At 49.2% G+C, this 19,461-nt stretch overlaps 1 protein-coding gene and 1 long non-coding RNA gene across 3 annotated transcripts; one reads left to right on the top strand and one right to left on the bottom strand.

The window, feature by feature from the left end:
* Nucleotides 1-13,026: 13,026 nt before the first annotated feature.
* Nucleotides 13,027-15,429, bottom strand: LOC309640100. Of its 2 annotated transcripts, XR_014252021.1 has the most exons (3): nt 15,183-15,429; nt 13,640-13,761; nt 13,027-13,169 (listed from the first exon to the last, which is right to left on the bottom strand). It is a non-coding gene; the product is annotated as an uncharacterized lncRNA (long non-coding RNA). The 2 variants fall into 2 exon arrangements; XR_014252020.1 differs by lacking the exon at nt 13,640-13,761.
* Nucleotides 15,430-15,544: 115 nt separating this feature from the next.
* FZD10 (frizzled class receptor 10) lies at nt 15,545-18,932 on the top strand. The gene has a single exon (XM_082418271.1). It carries the CDS (start codon nt 16,040-16,042, stop codon nt 17,783-17,785), a length of 1,746 nt encoding a protein of 581 aa, XP_082274397.1. The 5' UTR covers nt 15,545-16,039; the 3' UTR covers nt 17,786-18,932.
* The last annotated feature ends 529 nt before the right edge of the window (nt 18,933-19,461 follow it).

The following is a 19,461-nucleotide window of genomic DNA, read 5'->3' on the forward strand; positions in this document are numbered from 1 at the left end:
CTTTGCTATCGTTTCCTTCATTTCTTTTTCATTTATTTCTGATCTGATCTTTATGATTTCTTTCCTTCTGCTAACTTTGGGGTTTTTTTGTTCTTCTTTCTCTAATTGCTTTAGGTGTAAGGTTAGGTTGTTTATTTGAGATGTTTCTTGTTTCTTAAGGTAGGATTGTATTGCTATATACTTTCCTCTTAGAACTACTTTTGCTGTATCCCATAGGTTTTGGGTCGTCGTGTTTTCACTGTCATTTGTTTCTAGGTATTTTTTGATTTCCTCTTTGATTTCTTCAGTGATCTCTTAGTTATTAAGTAGTGTATTGTTTAGCCTCCATGTGTTTGTATTTTTTACAGAGTTTTTCCTGTAATTGATATCTAATCTCATAGCGTTGTGTTCGGAAAAGATACTTGATATGATTTCAATTTTCTTAAATTTACCAAGGCTTGATTTGTGACCCAAGATATGATCTATCCTGGTGAATGTTCCATGAGCACTTGAGAAGAAAGTGTATTCTGTTGTTTTTGGATGGAATGTCCTATAAATATCAATTAAGTCCATCTTGTTTAATGTATCATTTAAAGCTTGTTTTTCTCATTTATTTTCATTTTGAATGATCTGTCTATTGGTGAAAGTGGGGTGTTAAATTCCCCTACTATGATTGTGTTACTGTCGATTTCCCATTTTATGGCTGTTAGCATTTGCCTTATGTATTGAGGTGCTCCTATGTTGAGTGCATAAATATTTACAATTGTTATATCTTCTTCTTGGATCGATCCCTTGATCATTATGTAGTGTCCTTCTTTGTCTCTTGTAATATTCTGTATTTTAAAGTCTATTTTGTCTGATAGGAGAATTGCTACTCCAGCTTTCTTTTGATTTCCATTTTGCATGGAATATCTTTTCCTATCCCCTCACTTTCAGTCTGTATGTGTCCCTAGGTCTGAAGTGGGTCTCTTGTAGACAGCATATATACGGGTTTTGCTTTTGTATCCATTCAGCCAGTCTATGTCTTTTGGTTGGAGCATTTAATCCATTTAGATTTAAGGTAATTATCGATATGTATGTTCCTATTACCATTTTCTTAATTGTTTTGGGTTTGTTATTGTAGGTCTTTTCCTTCTCTTGTGTTTCCTGCCTAGAAAAGTTCCTTTAGCATTTGTTGTAAAGCTGGTTTGGTGGTGCTGAATTCTCTTAGCTTTTGCTTGTCTGTAAAGGTTTTAATTTCTCCATCGAATCTGAATGAGATCCTTGCTGGGTAGAGTAATCTTGGTTGTAACTTTAAATATGTCCTGCCACTCCCTTCTGGCTTGCAGAGTTTCTGCTGAAAGATCAGCTGTTAACCTTATGGGGATTCTCTTGTGTGTTATTTGTTGTTTTTCCCTTGCTGCTTTTAATATTTTTTCTTTGTATTTAATTTTTGACAGTTTGATTAATATGTGTCTTGGCGTGTTTCTCTTTAGATTTATCCTGTATGGGACTCTCCATGCTTCATGGACTTGATTAACTATTTCCTTTCCCATGTTAGGGAAGTTTTCAACTATAATCTCTTCAAATATTTTCTCAGTCCCTTTCTTTTCCTCTTCTTCTTCTAGGACCCCTATATTTCGAATGTTGGTGCCTTTAATGTTGTCCCAGAGGTCTCTGAGACTGTCCTCAATTCTTTTCATTCTTTTTTCTTTATTCTGCTCTGTGGTAGTTATTTCCACTATTTTATCTTCCAGGTCACTTATCAGTTCTTCTGCCTCAGTTATTCTGCTATTGATCCCTTCTAGAGAATTTTTAATTTCATTTATTGTGTTCTTCATCACTGTTTGTTGGTCTGTAGTTCTTCTAGGTCCTTCTTAAACGTTTCTTGTATTTATTCTATTTACAAGATTTTGGATCACCTTTACTATCATTATTCTGAATTATTTTTCAGGTAGACTGCCTATTTCCTCTTCATTTGTTAGGTCTGGTGGGTTTTTCCCTTGCTCCTTCATGTGCTGTGTGTTTTTCTGTCTTCTCATTTTGCTTATCTTACTGTGTTTGGGGTCTTCTTTTCGCAGGCTGCAGGTTCGTAGTTCCTGTTGTTTTTGGTATCTGCCCCCAGTGGCTAAGGTTGGTTCAGTGGGCTGTGTAGGCTTCCTGGTGGAGGGGACTAGTGCCTGTGTTCTGGTGGATGAGGCTGGATCTTGTCTTTCTGGTGGGCAGGGCCGCGTCAGGTGGTGTGTTTTGGGGTGTCTGTGGCTTTATTATGATTTTAGGCAGCCTCTGTGCTAATGGGTGGGGTTGTGTTCCTGTCTTGCTAGTTGTTTGGCATAGGGTGTCCAGCACTGTAGCTTGCTGGTTGTTGAGTGGAGCTGGGTCTTGGCGTTGAGATGGAGAGCTCTGGGAGATTTTCGCCGTTTGATATTACGTGGAGCTGGGAGGTCTCGTGTGGACCAGTGTCCTGAAGTTGGCTCTCCCACCTCAGAGGCACAGCCCTGACGCCTGGCTGGAGTAGCAAGAGCCTTTCATCCACACGGCTCAGAATAAAAGGGAGAAAAAATAGAAAGAAAGAAAGAAAGAAAGAAAGAGGGTAAAATAAAGTAAAGTAAAATAAAATAAAGTTTTTAAAATAAAAAATAATTATTAAGAAAAAAATTTTTTAAAGTAAAAAACAAAACCAACAACAACAGCAAAAAAAACGGACAGACAGAACCCTAGGACAAATGGTAAAAGCAGAGCTATACAGACAAAATCACACACAGAAGCATACACATACACACTCAGAAAAAGAGAAAAAGGGGAAAAAAATGTATATATCGTTGCTCCCAAAGTCCACCTCCTGAATTTGGGATGATTCGTTGTCTATTCAGGTATTCCACAGATGCAGGCACATCAGGTTGTTTGTGGAGCTTTAATCCGCTGCTTCTGAGGCTGCTGGGAGAGATCTCCCTTTCTCTTCTGTGTTCGCACAGCTCCTGGGGTTCAGCTTTGGATCTGGACCCGCCTCTGCGTGTAGGTCGCCTGAGGGCGTCTGTTCTTCGCTCAGACAGGACGGGGTTAAAGGAGCCGCTGCTTCGGGGGCTCTGGCTGACTCAGGCCGGGGGAGGGAGGGGCACGGATGGGGAGCGAACCTGCGGCGTCAGAGGCGTCGTGACGTTGCAGCAGCCCGAGGCGCGCCGTGCGTTCTCCCGGGGAAGTTGTCCCCGGATCACGGGAGCCTGGCCGTGGCGAGCTGCACAGCCTCCCGGGAGGGGCGGTGTGGAGAGTGACCTGTGCTCGCACACAGGCTTCTTGGTGGCGGCAGCAGCATTAGCGTCCCATGCCATCTCTGGGGTCCACGCTGATCACCGTGGCTCGCGCCCGTGAGGACAGACTTTTTAATTAAGTGCAGTCGCCTCCGTGGCATCATCACTGTGCCCCTACCCCCCAGGTGACTTAATGGGGACCCGGGCAGTAACCTCCTTTTTAAGGTGCTTCGACAACGCCAGCCTGAGGCCCAGGGTCCTGCCTTCTCCTTTCCTGGCTTTAATCCGGGCACAGGGACCAGCAGAGCTCAGCCCCCGGGGCCTTAGGGCCCTGCGGAGAGACAGGAAGACCTCACAGCTTGTTCACCAGCCAACCTCCCTCTGTCCGTGGGTCCTTCCCTCTTCCACGGCCGGGCCTCCTGCTGGCCTTGTCAGCCCCCAAGTCCAAGCCCACCACCAGCCCGCCAACAGCCGGCCCCGCGGGGCAGGAAGGCCACCCGTCTGGTCCCGTGGCAGCGCTGGGAGACCTGGCTGGTGAGGGGGTCGGCTCAGAGGAGGGAGCACTTGAAGTCAGAGAATTATGCTGCTTTGGGCGAAGTGCCCTGTGGCTCCGTGCGTCTGAGACGTTCATCGCCGCGGTGCATCTGAGTTGAAGGTCGGAAGATAACGGGGCATCCGTTTCCCGACACTCAGCAGCCCTGGGCCCACAGCCCTTACAGGGGAAAGCCCTGGAGAGTTAGAGGAGCCACTCAGCCTGTCTGAGTCAGGGCAGGCCAGCCGTCCTCCGAGGCTGCTGCAAAACAGCTGTTTGTGTTGGCAGAGCTGCCTGTGTCCATTAGCCCGATGACTCGCCTGGCTTTAGCTTGGAGCCAGAACCAAAAGCAAAATCCCAATGAGAACCGTTCCCACAAGTCCTAAGCCAGCCGCCCCGTGGAGCTTCCCAGACAGTCATTAAGCTTCCCAACTCCTGCTCTGCACATATAATTATGCCCACTTCACACGCAGCAAACTGAGGCAGAGACCTCCACTGGCTCCGATTTGGGGCCTGGGCTGTCTCCCAAGTTATCTTGTCTCATTGTCTAGCCTAGAAGCAGGGGTCATCCTGGATGAACTGGCACGTATTCCCCCAAGCCTTGGATCTGGGTCAGCCATCGCCTGCCCGCGGCCCCAAGGCCACACCCCAAATGAAAGTGACAGCAGCAGCATGGCGCCCAAAGAGAACTGGACCCCAGGGGTCCTATCCACGGGGACAGTGACCTCTGTCTCCAGCCAGATCTGCGCTCAGATCTGGAGATTTCTTGAGACTGAAAGTGCGGTATTTCTGTGAAAATATGGCAATGTTGTAAAGTTACTAATCAATTAAAATTTCTTTAAAACACTGCACAGGCCAAATAAATCATGTGTGTGGAGTGGGTTTAGGAACACATCTGGACCTTTTACCTAGATCAGCATAGTCTGACGGAATTGTGATGTGAGCCACATATGTGATTCTACATGTTCTAGTTGCCACTTTAAAAACGTAAAGGTAGGGAGTTCTCCCTGGTGGCCTAGTGGTTAGGATTCCAGGCTTTTGCTGCCGTGGCCCAGGTTCAATCCCTGGTCGGGGAACGGAGATCCTGCAAGTTGTGCGGCGAGGACAAAAAGTAAATTAAAAAAATAAAAATAATAAAACGCAAAGGTAAATTACAGGTACAATTAATTGTGATAATATATTCTATCTAACCCAATAATCCAAAATATTATCCATGCAATGTACATCAGTATAAGGACTACTAATGAGATGCTTAAGTCTTTGAAATTCTGGGTGACTTTTCCCTTAGAGCACGTCTTCATTTGTGCTCGAACTATCTCAAGAGAGGGCAATTCGGACAAGCTCCCATGGGATCTGGGGCTGCCCTATGCGACAGCTCGGCTTGAGAGCCTATCAGATTCTATATGATTAGCATTTTCGGTAGCATTTCCATCGCCAGCACATTATTTCCCCAGCACTCAGGCCAGAAACTCCACTCACCCAACTCCCATCTTATCCACCAGGCAGAGAGCATTGCCAAATATCCCTTGAATGCATCCTTTTTAAAAAAAATTTCCTCAACCTCTCTGACCTAAACTGTTTGAGTAGACACCTACTAAACCTCTCTACCTTCTGTCTCTACACCCTCTGCCCCAATACCTTCACACCACTGCCAGAAGGACATTTTGAAAGCCAGCATCTGACCCTAGGGATGCATCTCTGCTCTCCAAACGTGCTACAAAGCTTTGAGACACCGTGCCTTTGTGTGTACTGTTCCCTCCACCTCGCATGCCCTTCCCCCTTGCTCAGTCTTTGGGAGTCCTACCCACCTTTCTAAGACTGTTGAAATGTTGCCTTTTCTGGAAACCCCTCTCCTATCTTCCAAAGCAAAACAAATCATCCTTGCCTTTATCCTACCAGCCCTTCTCTAGAAGACTTGTCATGCAGTCCTGAACTTTCACTTGTGTCCTCCCTTTCCTGCCACTACTAGTTATTAGAGCACTCGGTATGTAGTGCCGCAGCCTGCCCAGGGTGGGGTCTACGTGAACTGCACCCCTAGGGCTGTGTGTACACAAGCCGTGTAAGTGATGGAGTGTTCTTTGTATCAGGCACTGCCGTTCGCCTCTACATGTTACCGTTGCCCTGAGTCCTACTATTAATTTGCTGTTAAGAAAACCGGGGCTCAGAGAGGTGAAGCAACTTGCCCAAGGTCACACAGCACTTAACGTGGTAGAACTAGACTCCAAACCCAGGGATCTGGTCCAACCACTATGTTAGGCCACTTGGGCATTCCTGAGTGGTGACAGGGAACAGGACTTTGTAATATTCTAGCACCGTGACTGGCACTCAGAATGTGTCATGTGCTTCTCGGTAAGAACTGCAGGAAGATGCACTCCAGGTCTCGGTGCCCAGAACTTTGCCTGCCAGGCTTGTTCTTGTCTTCCACATTCAGGACAGATGTCACCTCTTAAGAGACCATCCCTGACCACCTCATCAAAGTAGTCACCCTTTCGCCACTCAGAGGGCTCCAATATATCACAGAGTTAGAAAAATCAAAGTGCAGTAAGACTGGAAAACCTGCCCCATAGACACAGGCAAATAGAATCACGTGTCCCTGTGATGAACCCTGTGCTCTGAGAGCCAGCAAAGGCTTTCTCCAAAGGTCCAGATAATAAATACTTTCCACCTTTCAGTCTGGACAGTCTGTTGCAATTACTCAACCCTCATTGTCTTGGGAAAATAGCCATCTGCAAAATGTCAAGGAGTGGGTGTGTTTCGATAAAACTTTATTTACAAAAGCAGGCATTGGGTGGATCACAGGACGTCGTTGCCAACTCCTGCCTCGTTTAAGGAAATAGTTGTCCTATAAATAAAAGAACCAGCAGACAGCTAGCACTGTGTTTAAACATTATCCTGAAATATAGGGCAGAGGCATTTTATGCAGAGGATTTGTTCACGAAGATCTTGCCTTTTGTAAATCTGCTGCATAATTCAAGGCTAATTTTTGCAAAGAAGTACATATCAAGAAGGACCTTGGCAGTATTTCTAGCTCAAAGGGGACAGAGCTGCAGCCACAGAGTAAATAAAGTACTATTGACTTAGTCTGCCAGGTTTCACATGATTTGATTTTTTCAACTGAATTTTAAAATTGGGGTGTAGGTACTACTATGTATAAAATAGATAACCAACAAGGACCTACTGTATAGCACAGGGAACTCTACTCAATATTTTGTAATAACCTATAAAGGGAAAGAATCTGAAAAAGAATAGCTATATATGTATGTATAACTGAATCAGTTTGCTGTACAGCTGAAACTAACACAACATTGTAAATCAACTGTACTTCAGTAAAATAAAATAAGATAAAACTGGGGTGGAGGTGACATTTTTTCCAATTTTGTTTTAGTGAAACTCTATTAATATTTGTTGTACCAACCTACTTGAAATTCACATAATGTGAATTTACACAAAAGGCAGCCACATGGCATCTGCCTCCCCGACTGGCCATAAGCTCCCCAAGAGCAAAATGTCATCTTCCCACCGCCCCTTTCCTCCAAGGAAAGGGTCCCGTGCATGCTGCGTGGCAGACACTCAACACACACACACACACACACACACACACACCCATGATCTGAACGGAGGATCTGTTTTACCTCTAAGAGCAAATCAGGAAGGAATAAGCTTCAACTACAGCTGCGGCGATTTCAGGGAGATATCAGCGCTTTCTGATTACAAAGAATGTTAAACGCTGCAGCTTCCGGTGGTTCTGCAGTCTTTTTCTCTGGAAACTCTTTGTGTGTTTGTTTGTTTTGTAACAGCCATTCATGTTGGATGGCATAGAGACCCGACCTGGCAGGAAGAAGAAGGAGGGAGCAGAAAATATTCCCTATATCCTTCCAAACTTAGGATCTAGGATCTGAAAAATTCCTTCTCTACAAAGTATGGCCTGTGCCTTTTTTGCCATGCCCTGCACCAAGCACTTAAAATTCACATGTCACCGTGGCCTCGTAGCTTTAATAAACCACATCAAAAGCATTTTGCAATGATGCTTCTTCCTCTATGAAACCTGAAGCCGTAAGTGGACCTGCTATTAGGCTGGTAATTAAGCCGCTCCCTGGGCCCAGTGGATACGCATTCAACCTGCCCGAAGATGATGCAACGCATGCCTTCCTCAGTGGCATCCTCAGGGCCCGACTCCCGTGTTCCCCCAGATACCTTGCTCCAACTCTGTGTGCAGCCAGGGAGGTACCAGCGTGTGAAACTCGGTTTCAACCACAAAACCCAACTGACTGCAGCAAGCAGCTCACCAAAGAGCCATGGGGTGACCAAAAAGACGGCTTCCCACTGTTCTCCCTGAGGAAAATGCAGCCACTGCAGTCAAAATGCTGTCTCCCTCAGCTCACTGCCTTGGCTGTCCTCTGAGAAACCAAAACAGACCCTACAGATGCCTGTCCAACCCCTTTTATTTTCTCCCCTGCCGGCGACGCCCGGCTCTGCTTGGGTACCTGCCCTCCTCCCCAGGGCTCCAGGGCTGCATCCCAGTTGGTCCATGCCAATCACAGGGCTCTTATTCCCCCAGCCTCTGTCAAACCATCGCCCTTTAAAATCCCAGATAGAGGGAACTTCTCTGGTTTAAGCCAGTTCCAGTTGAGTTTTGTCACTGGCTAATGAGACTCCTAACTAATGCAATGAAAAACAAATGCTCTAATACTAACAGATACTAACGTTTATGGGTGCCCCGTGCTAGATACCATAGATGTCAGTGTGGAAAAAAGTCACCCACAGAATTATTGAAAAAAACATGCATTGGGCATAGTTCTTGGTCCTGGGACTGCAGAGAGGATCGAGTTTGGAAGTTCAGCTTGAAAATTAGACTTTGAATACACATATAGATTTATATATCTGTATTTAGATTATATAATTAGATTATGTATTTAATACATGTATATTAGACAGAGAGAGAGAAGGGGGAAGACATTGTCAGAAGAGAGAATCTTTATTCTTCAAGTTACCATTCTTAGCTACAAGAACAGTCACAAAGACCTTCCCAAGTGTTATTTTATGAAAAAAAAGGGTGAAATGCATGCAGGGACAGCAAAACTATCTTCCCTACCCTATTCTGGGCCTTAAAGAAAAATGAGATTTTGCATTTGAATTGTCATTTACAATGAGGAGAGTGGAGCAGGTGATCCGAATGAGTTTCTTTCCTGGAAGTGAAATTCACAAGGGAAACGAACTGTTTCTGAAAGCAGCAGAAATCCATCACTGCGTTTCAGATCTAGGCTGGGAGGTAAAAGGGAAGCAGCCATCCTGGAAAGGGATCTGCAGCAACTGAGAGTGGTTCCAGCAGGAGGATAGGATCTCCGCAGCTGTGTTGCGAGGCCCACCCCCATCTTTGCTTCCAACTTGTCAGCTGCTTAATCCTGGTTAAATTCAAGGAAGAAGAGGGAAGCTGTAAGTGTAGCAGTTCGACTGGAAAGAAAAAGACTCCTAAATGATGCTATTGGCAAAATATCTTGCCTTCTAACCAATGAAGATAAATGAAGAAATTAACAAAGAAAAGTCAAAAGGCGACTGACCAGAGTTTATACACTGGTTAATCCCAGTGCCAGACACCGTTCGAAGCACTTTTGAGTTGTCTCACTTAATCCTACCCCAGACCTTATAAAGGAGGTGTTGGTATTATCCTCATTTTATAACAAAGTTCAGAGAGGTTAAGTAACTTGCCTGAGATCACACAGCTGAGGCCAGGGGTAGACCAACACAGGAAACTCACACGTGGTGTTTCCTCTACCTTTTCCTCACCATCTGTGACCCTAAAGAATCCCTTCAAACACAAGAAAGCAGAACATCAAAATGATAAGAAAGTGGCAGATGCCTCCCAGTCCAGGAGGAAAGGAAAAAAAGCCATAATCCAGGCCTTTGTCCTTCTACTGGCTGCTGACATGATACCAAAACAGGGGCCCTTTGCGAGAGTCCGCATTGAGTTCCTGCGCACCTCCTATCCAGGGGCAGGCAGGGCAGTGGAGGGAGCTCGGAGCCCACTGCCTGGTTTTGAATCCTGACTCTGCCCCACCAGCCGTGTGGCCTTGGCAAGTTACTCAGACTCCCAAACTTCGGTTCCTCATCTGGAGAATGGGAATCTCCCCTGGACCTGCTTCACGGGGGTCACGTGAAAGGCTTAGAACAGTGCCTGGCACGGGTCAAATGCTCAATCAATCAACGTTTACTCTTGTTAGCACTTTAATTATTGACTTATACGATTATTGACTCATATTATTTCAGGCCTAACATTGTCATTGCCCCAAACCCCTGCTCACAAATGTCATGCCCTGTTGCATCCTTGATGGTGCTCTCAGCTTCCACAGACACTGGACTGCAACCATCATGACAGCTGCGGTGAACCCTGCACTTGTTAGCGTTGCTCTAAATGCTCCCCGTGTATCACAGCACAATCGTCCCCATGCCCTGTGAGGTTGGAACCCCACTGCTGCCCATTTTTCAGATGAGAAAACTGAGGCATGGAGACAGGAAGGAACTCTCCCTAGGTCATGGGGCTAGAACATGGGGCAGGGGATTCAGACCCAGATCCTACATAGTCACCACCACGGGTCAGGGCTGCCCATGGTTTTGGCAAAGTGGTTTCAGACTCATCAGGGCAAAACTGGGAGGTTGGTTCTTTTTCCCTTCTTCTTAAGGCAGGACCAGGCTTGTGGGTGTCTCCGCTCTGCCCCTGAAGGGAAGGTTTCCCCATCTAATCCGCCCCCCTCATCTGTGCAGGGGCAGCGGCCTCTGGAGGGGGTGGTACTAACCCCTTTCTTAGCATCCCATCTCAGGACAGGCAATGAAAAGGGGTCCCAGGGTGGAGGTGTAAAGCAGAAAGCAAACAGATGGGAAGGTGAGTAATTAAAGCAATATATACCCAACAGGCAAGGGGGTTGGGGGAGAAGGGGGCGGGAAAGAAGCAAAGCGATCATGTCCGAAACTGAAGTTTGAGCTCCTATCATGTGTGTTCATTTCCAAAAGACTGTTTCTTAAAGCTGTTTGGAATATAAATGCAAAACAAAATAAAACACACCCCCCCCATCCCTGCAACACACACACGCACGCCTACACACAAGAATGCCCTTTTGTTTCATTTTTCTGGCATTCTGTGATTTTTCTTCCCATAGAATTCTCCCCCCTCCCCCAAAGCAGCTCCGTACAGAATTACAGGTTTAGGTACTTTGATGGGGCCAGTTCTGTCAGAGGTGAAGGGTCAGTTTGTTTGTATTTTAGAGCAGACGTGTGCTAAGCCTTCCTATATTTTAAACAGATAATGTCCTTGTAATTTGGAAGCACTTACATCGAAGGCCGGCTTTGTCCCCTTTTTCAGCGTGTGTGTCGCTCTTGCCCGTCTCTGTTGAGATGAAAAAGAAATACTGTATCTTTAAATTAGGAGACGCCAGATGATGAATCTTGGGCAGTGAAAAGGCTAATGCCGTGCGGAGGAGAAGCAGTTTAATCTAATTTAGTTGGAGGGTGTCTGTCTGCGGTGTTGTTTTCTGGAGTGTGGGAATAGAGGGGAAAGCTGTCCCCTTGAATGGTCGCTGCAGCGCCAGAAGCAGTGGGGAGCCGCGTAGACGCCAGTGACCCAAAGCCGGGCCTTGAAAGGGGGATTAGAGACAGGCTCTGATTTGCAATTCACACTAATGCACCCCGTGGAACCTTTGGTAATATTTCAAACCACGTTTCAAGGGAAGTGGCCTTAAAATCGCTGCCTAAATTGTGCTGGGGAGACAGAGTGCCCTCCAGTCACCCGTTTTATGATGTGGATACTTTGCTGTTTGTTTCTCATCGCCCCACCCCCATCGCAACCTCTTCCGACTAGTGTTTTTAGGTGGAATTAAAACTTCTGTGCCCGTTGAATCTGCTGCAGCTTGCTTGGCTTCTCGGGTGGTACACGCTGTGTGTTTTCTTTAGTAAAGCATCACTTCAGATGACCAAAGGTATTTTCCTCGGAGAAAAATGTGGGGCGGTAGGGGTGGGGGGAAAGGGCACGCTTGCTTGGTTAGAAAGCAGAATTCTCCATGCCTGCTTTTTTTTAATCTGATAATAAGTGTCTGCAGAAACATAACCCAAGATGAGGTCAGGGAAAATGGCGCCTTTTGGTATCAGAGATCGCTCCGCATGTCAGTCAATTATTAGCATCTCGTTCTTACTTGAAAGGAGAATCGGAAACGTGCTGATGAAATACAAATATTGATGATAGTAGAAGATAAAAGAAGTAACACCACACGCACTTCATGGGATCATCAAACATCAATGTGCCAGGAGAGATGCTGCAAGCAACTGTTCCTGGAAAACACAGATAACCTGAACCACTTTCTACCTTCAACTTTATTAATACCCTTCTCTTTTCCTGAGCTCTGCTGATATTCTACAAGTTCACTCTTGCAATTAGCTCGTAATGTGCTAAGTCTATGGTTCAATTTCTTTCTATTGCTGAAAGAGTTAGTACTTTTTATCTGAAAGAGATTACTGTGGGTTTTCTCAAATCTCATTTCAGAAAGATCTCACACAGTGCTTATAATTTCCACTGATAATAACATCGTAAGAGGAGATACAACTTTGACTTTTAGCAATATCTGTGTCAAAGTGTTTTCTACTTCGGACCTCGCTAGAACGAGATGAAACTCTGCCTCTCTCTCAATTTCCTTCCATCCAAAAATATTTAGTTTTCCATCAAAATATTGCCTGACTCCTGAAATCATATTCCCATTCAAAAACCTTATACTTTTCTGGGCAAACATTTGCAAGAACTTGAAGGTAGTTAATGTTTAAGAGTGTCTCTCCCATATATATATTTTTAGGCAGTCGGGGTAAAACATATATATATATATATATATATATATATATATATATATATATATTCCTTGTCCCTGCATGTTATTTGAAATCATGTTTAATTATAAAGTTTCATTAAAAACCTTTGCTCAAAATTTTAGAGGCCTAATAAGATTTCCATTAATTTAAACATATCGCTATTCCCACGACAGCCCCAAATGCTTTCTTTTCCCTCTTTCATCCGTGGTTAAATATGTAAATAAAATGTCTAAAGTCATTCTTCAAAGAAGACAAAAGAAAAAAGAGCTGAGGGGAGAGACAGCCATAAAATTCCTCCCAATTCTCCATAACATTTGCCAGAGGGGGGCCAGTTGCCAGCCCGGGCTGAGCAGCAGGGAAGCCGCTGTTCCTTAGAATCACACATCTCAAATCCCACACACAGGAGAAAAAGAATAAAATAAAATATCTTTTCAGCTGGAGCCATCCAAAGACCCTTTTCATTTACTAGTTACAGAGTTATCTTGCAGTTGGTGATTTCTCAGAGCCCTCATTTTTCTATCATAATGTTTATTTGTTGGTTTCCGTCTCAGCTGGGCAGAGCGAAGCACTTCTGCAGACATTTTTTTCTAAAAAAAAACGAGAGAAGAAAGCAATCTGAAGTGGTTATAGTGAAAATAATGGGTCTGAACATGGCTGAATTAAAACAGCACAGAAAAGATCAATTAGGAGGCACTTTCCCAAAGAGCTAACACCCCGCTCTTGGTGTTGGGCACTGCCCCTGACTCTCTCACATTTATATTTTCAGAGTTTCTGAGGGAAGGAAAGGAAAAGGAAAAGAAGGAAAACGATGTCCAAGGAAGGATCTTGGCAAGGAAAATTCTAGAAAAGCCAAGGGATGTCCACTGAATCTTTTCTAATGGAAAGGTTTGGAAAATGGCTCACTAGACTCAAAAAAAATATACACACGCACAAAAAAAAAAAAAAAAACCCATCCCCAAACAAACAAAACTGTCGTAAGAAAAATGGCAGCCTTTTAAAAAGCATCTCGGCAAACAATCCAGTTGAAGGCGGTTGTTCTGACTGCCTTCGCGTTTACCTCGACCACCTTTTTCTCCACTTTCTTCCTCATCGGAACCTCTTCCAACACCTCACACTGAGATCCAGGGACATTGATTCAGTGCTCGGTGCAATTCCCAGCCTCATTTGTCTCAGTGTTTGCTGGATGCATGGATGCATGGATGGATGGATGGATGGATGGATGGAAAGAAGGAAGGAAGGAAGGAAGGAAGGAAGGAAGGAAGGAAGGAAGGAAGGAAGGGAGGAAGGAAGGAAGGAAGGAAGGAAGGGGTGGATATGTGAGTTCTCCCAAGTTTACTAGATGTAAAATCCTACGACTTGTTTCAAATAAAAGCCAATACTCTAAAAAGCCTTCTCAGAGGAAGTGCCCCACTTCTGCCCCCGCCGACAAGAAGCTTCCCACGAGATAAGGGCCTAGCAGAAGCGTTTCCTTCTTGGGCGCTTCCTAGAAATAGCCGGGAACCCGCAGCGCCCGTCGCTCCTGCAAAGCCCCGGGGGGGCGGGGGGGGGGCAACAAGACCGGGGGCCCCCCGCACCGACTCTCAGGGATGTCTGGACACACGGCACAGAGGGCTAAGCCCAGAAAGGCAGGAGGAAAAAGGAGGCCCCGGTCCGCAGGGCCTCTCCTCCCGCCCGGGAAAGTCCTCCACCTGGCCCCTCTACGCGTAATCCTGCGAGTTTCCGCAAAACTTTAAGAGATCCTGACCTCGAGAGCGGCTAAGAGGAGAGAGGCCGGCCACCTCCTAGGGGTCCTGTTTACTGAAGGGGTAATACGGGCAGCCAGGGGACGCGCCGGGCAAGTTCTCTGGAGGTGGGGCGTGGGCGTGTGTGGCCGAAGTGACTTCGTCCCCAACCGGCCCCCCCCCCATCCGAGGGGAGTGATCTAAGGGCACTGGGCCAGGACGCTCCTTCCGCACTTTTTAAGAGAACTGAGAGGCACGGGCGCCTCCCCTTGCCCGGGGAGTTGGGGACCCTCGGAGCGAGCTGACTCAGCGCCCGCCCACCTCCCACCCTCAACGCCGAAGCGTCCCGCGGGTCTGCAGCCCAGGAGGGAGCGGGCCGGGCAAATCACTGGCCAAATAATATAAATACCCGACGAGCGAATGACTTCCTATAATAAATAAACCCAGCCGCCTAGAAGAACTCAGCAGCCCTGCCTGGCGCGAGGCCCCTCAACTCCGTGGCGCTGTCGGGGGCGCGGGTCCCTCTGCTACACGCCAAGCCCCCCACGGCCCGAGGCGGGGATGGGGGGTGGGACCTAAGAGCCCCAGGAAGCTGCCCGCCCCCCCCTCCCCTCCCCCTCCCCGCCTTCTCCGCGGAGACCTCGGAGGCGCGGCCCTAAAATCTGGATTCCCAGAGCCCTTCCCCCCGGCCCTTAGCTCCACTCTTTGAGATTTCAAAGAGACCCCCCTCCCCGGAGCCGGAGCCCCGACGCAGGCCTGGCAACTCCGCAGCCTCGGGAAGATGCGGGCAGGTTTACAAGCGAAGGGGCCACTTTATGGCCGAGGCCATAAAACGCAAATCCCACCTCGCTTTGAAAGCGCCCTCCGCCCGGGACCCACCATAAAAACCAGGGCCGACGCGCCCCCAGCCTCGGCCGCGGACCAGCCCGCCCCCTCCTCCGGCCGGGCTCCGAACTCCCAGTAACCCCGGCGTCCTTGGGCTGCGGGGCCCGAGGCCGGGGGCTCCCCGGGAAACGGGGCGCAGGCGGGGAGGCGGCGCGAGGGCAAGTCGGAGGCCGGCGCAGAGGGCGAAGGAGCGGCGGGAGGGACGCACGGGAGGGCGGGCGGCGCGGGGCCGGCGGCCGGGGGGCGGCGGCGGGCGTGGGGCCGGGGGCCGGGGGCCGGGGGCCGGGTCCGGGGGGCGGCGGGCGGCGCCGAGCTGCGCTTTCTCATGCAAAGCAGCGGCGGGGCGGGGCGGGGCGCGCGGCCGGGGGCGGGGCCTGTCACCGCTCGCCTCTGTCCCCCTGTGCCTTTGCGCTCGTCGGCTCCGGCCGGGACCAGATCTCCGCGAGGCTGCGGGCCGGGCCGAGGCCGGCGCGGGGAGGGCGGAGCCGCCGCCAGCCGCCGGCCCCCGTGCGCCCGCGCCGCCCGCCCTCTCCGCGCGCTCCCACGAGAGGCCAAAGTTGGCGGCGGCGGCGGCGGCGGCGGCGGCGGCCCGCGCGCCGAGGGCTCCGGGGCTCCTCTCGCTTCCCGGTATTGTTCGCAAACTTTGCTCCTCTCCTCCGCGGCCTCACCTCGGCGGACGCGGCGCGCGGAGAGCGGGGCCGGGGGCGCTCTGCGCGCACCGCTCGGGCTGAGCTGGGCGGGCATGGGCGGGGGCCCGAGCGGGGACGAGGAGGCGGAGCCGGCAGCCCGAGCCCCGGAGCGGCGGCTCTGAGGGCGGCCGACCTCCCCGCGGGGACACCTCCGACGCCACCATGCAGCGCCCGGGCCCCCGCCTGTGGCTGGTCCTTCAGGTGATGGGCTCGTGCGCCGCCATCAGCTCCATGGACATGGAGCGTCCGGGCGACGGCAAGTGCCAGCCCATCGAGATCCCGATGTGCAAGGACATTGGCTACAACATGACCCGCATGCCCAACCTGATGGGCCACGAGAACCAGCGCGAGGCCGCCATCCAGCTGCACGAGTTCGCGCCGCTGGTGGAGTACGGCTGCCACGGCCACCTCCGCTTCTTCCTGTGCTCGCTGTACGCGCCCATGTGCACCGAGCAAGTCTCCACCCCCATCCCCGCCTGCCGGGTCATGTGCGAGCAGGCCCGGCTCAAGTGCTCCCCGATCATGGAGCAGTTCAACTTCAAGTGGCCCGACTCGCTGGACTGCAGCAAACTCCCCAACAAGAACGACCCCAACTACCTGTGCATGGAGGCGCCCAACAACGGCTCGGACGAGCCCGCGCGGGGCTCGGGCATGTTCCCGCCGCTCTTCCGGCCGCAGCGGCCGCACAGCGCGCAGGACCACCCGCTGAAGGACGGGGGGCCCGGGCGCGCCGGCTGCGACAACCCGGGCAAGTTCCGCCACGTGGAGAAGAGCGCGTCGTGCGCGCCGCTCTGCACGCCGGGCGTGGACGTCTACTGGAGCCGCGACGACAAGCACTTCGCCGTGGTCTGGCTGGCCGTCTGGTCCGTGCTCTGCTTCTTCTCCAGCGCCTTCACCGTGCTCACCTTCCTCATCGACCCGGCGCGCTTCAGGTACCCCGAGCGCCCCATCATCTTCCTCTCCATGTGCTACTGCGTCTACTCGGTGGGCTACATCATCCGCCTCTTCGCGGGCGCCGAGAGCGTCGCCTGCGACCGGGACAGCGGGCAGCTCTACGTCATCCAGGAGGGGCTTGAGAGCACGGGCTGCACCCTGGTCTTCCTGGTCCTCTACTACTTCGGCATGGCCAGTTCCCTGTGGTGGGTGATTCTCACGCTCACCTGGTTTCTGGCTGCGGGCAAGAAGTGGGGCCACGAGGCCATCGAGGCCAACAGCAGCTACTTCCACCTGGCCGCCTGGGCCATCCCGGCCGTGAAGACCATCCTAATCCTGGTGATGCGCAGGGTCGCGGGGGACGAGCTGACCGGCGTCTGCTACGTGGGGAGCATGGACATCAACGCCCTCACCGGCTTCGTCCTCATCCCGCTGGCCTGTTACCTCATCGTCGGCACTTCCTTTATCCTCTCGGGCTTCGTGGCCCTCTTCCACATCCGGAGGGTGATGAAAACGGGTGGGGAGAACACGGACAAACTGGAAAAGCTCATGGTGAGGATAGGGGTCTTCTCCGTGCTCTACACGGTGCCGGCCACCTGTGTGATTGCCTGTTACTTTTACGAACGCCTCAACGTGGAGTATTGGAAGATCCTGGCCACGCAGCACAAGTGCAAAATGAACAACCAGACTAAAAACCTGGACTGTCTGATGGCCGCCTCCATCCCCGCGGTGGAGATCTTCATGGTGAAGATTTTCATGCTGCTGGTGGTGGGCATCACGAGCGGCATGTGGGTCTGGACATCCAAGACCCTGCAGTCCTGGCAGAACGTTTGCAGCCGCAGGTTCAAGAAAAAGAGCCGAAGGAAACCGGCCAGTGTGATCACCAGCAGTGGAATTTACAAAAAAGCCCAGCATCCCCCAAAAACCCATCTCGGGAAATACGAAATCCCTGCCCAGCCTCCCACCTGCGTGTGAATGGCACTTGGAGGGAAGGCCGGAGCGGAAAACTTTCCCAGAGAGCATACAGTGGCAGTCAGAGCCAAAACATGGTGCTTTTCTCCGTTGGTTGGTTGGTTGCTTGTTTTGTTTTGTTTTTTTCTTTTCTTTTTTTAAATAAAAGTAAAAGGAAAAAAAAAAAATAAAATAAAAAGCTTTTACCCTGAAATTCAGGATGCTGTGATAACACTGAAAGTCAAAATGTACTTAAAGGCTTTTGTTTTGTTTTGTTTTGTTTTTGTTTTCAGTGAAGGAGAACCCTCCCAGTTAAGTAGCCTCTTGTGTGACTAATTTGTGGTAACATAGTTGATTCAGGCCCCCAGAAGAAAACTTTTGTTTAGGACCTTCCATAAATATACATATGTGTGTTTGAGTTGGCTTTGCTATCCATTTACAAATCAGAGAAGAGATAACTTCTTTGCAAATTAAAGAGCCTCTGCTGAGTTTCAAAAAGAGAGAGAGAGAGAGAGAGCCGCTGTCCTGCAGGGGAGCCATCCCAGGGCCACCCTCAGGAAGGCTGCGTGTAGACAGCAACTTCTGTGCAAACAGGAAGAAAGAGAAAGCCTGACAACTCAGCACCCTCCAGTGGATTTGGAGTCACTTAAAAGAGACTCCAGCCTCCAGCCTCCACAAACGGTCCTTCTCCGACATAGAAACTTCCACCACACCTAATACTGGTCAATGCCAACGATGTGCAATACATTTTCTTTTCTCTTTACATGAAAATCAAAAGAGAAACAAGTATTTTGCTGTACATAAAGACAACAAAAGAAATCTCCTAACAAAAGAACTAAGAGGCCCAGCCCTCAGAACCCCTTTAGTTTTACAGTTTGTGGCTTTTTAATGGAAACCAAGCCAAAGCGATACACGTTTGGACTGATTTGAGGAAGGGTGGGTGGAGAGGGGAGAAGGATCATTCAAAAGTGCCCAAAGGGCTTATTGACTCTTTCTATTGTTAAACAAATGGTTTCCATGAATAGACCCGGGAAGCCATCTACCAACCTTGGAGTTTATTCTCCTCACCAGGAAACGCCAGGAAAGAGTGGTCCTGCTGGTGTCTATTTGTAATATATGATATTTTTCATGCTTCACTATTTTATTAAAAATAAAAGATGTTCTTTTGTTTGGTGCTGGTCCCTTGTGCGTTGTAAGGTGACCCTTCTTAGTGCGTGGAGAGAACAGAGAAAACTTTCTCCCTCTGTTTGCTTTTCAAGCAAATCCTGCGTGTGCATCTCTCTCTAGAGGTCATTGGTTATCTATGTGAAATGGCAAATGGGCGGATTCCAAAGTGGGCAGGATGATTTAATTTCGGGCTGTAGAGGAATTACATGCAGGAAGCGGCTATGGTTGGAAGTTGTCTCTGAGTGGCAGGATTCAAGGGCCTGGTTTTAGCACAGTTCATTAAGAAGCATCTTGGGTACTAAGCGTGGATACACTCGTGCCCCTGGACTAGGGTCCGGAGAATGGATCCAGCCAATTAGGAGAATTAAGTCAGAGTAGGGCTCAGTTGACCTTCTGGGGTCAAATTGTACTGAGATAGAATGGCATACAACCGTCCAAAGGATGCTGGCTTTACAGCAACTCCTGGACACGTTTACAAAACAGACTGTAGATCTGGACAGGATAAAATATCTGCTAAGGGTGCTGAGTCATCA

This window comes from Balaenoptera physalus (genome assembly GCF_965194825.1).
Source record: "Balaenoptera physalus genome assembly, chromosome: 12".
Taxonomy (NCBI): Eukaryota; Metazoa; Chordata; class Mammalia; order Artiodactyla; family Balaenopteridae; genus Balaenoptera; species Balaenoptera physalus.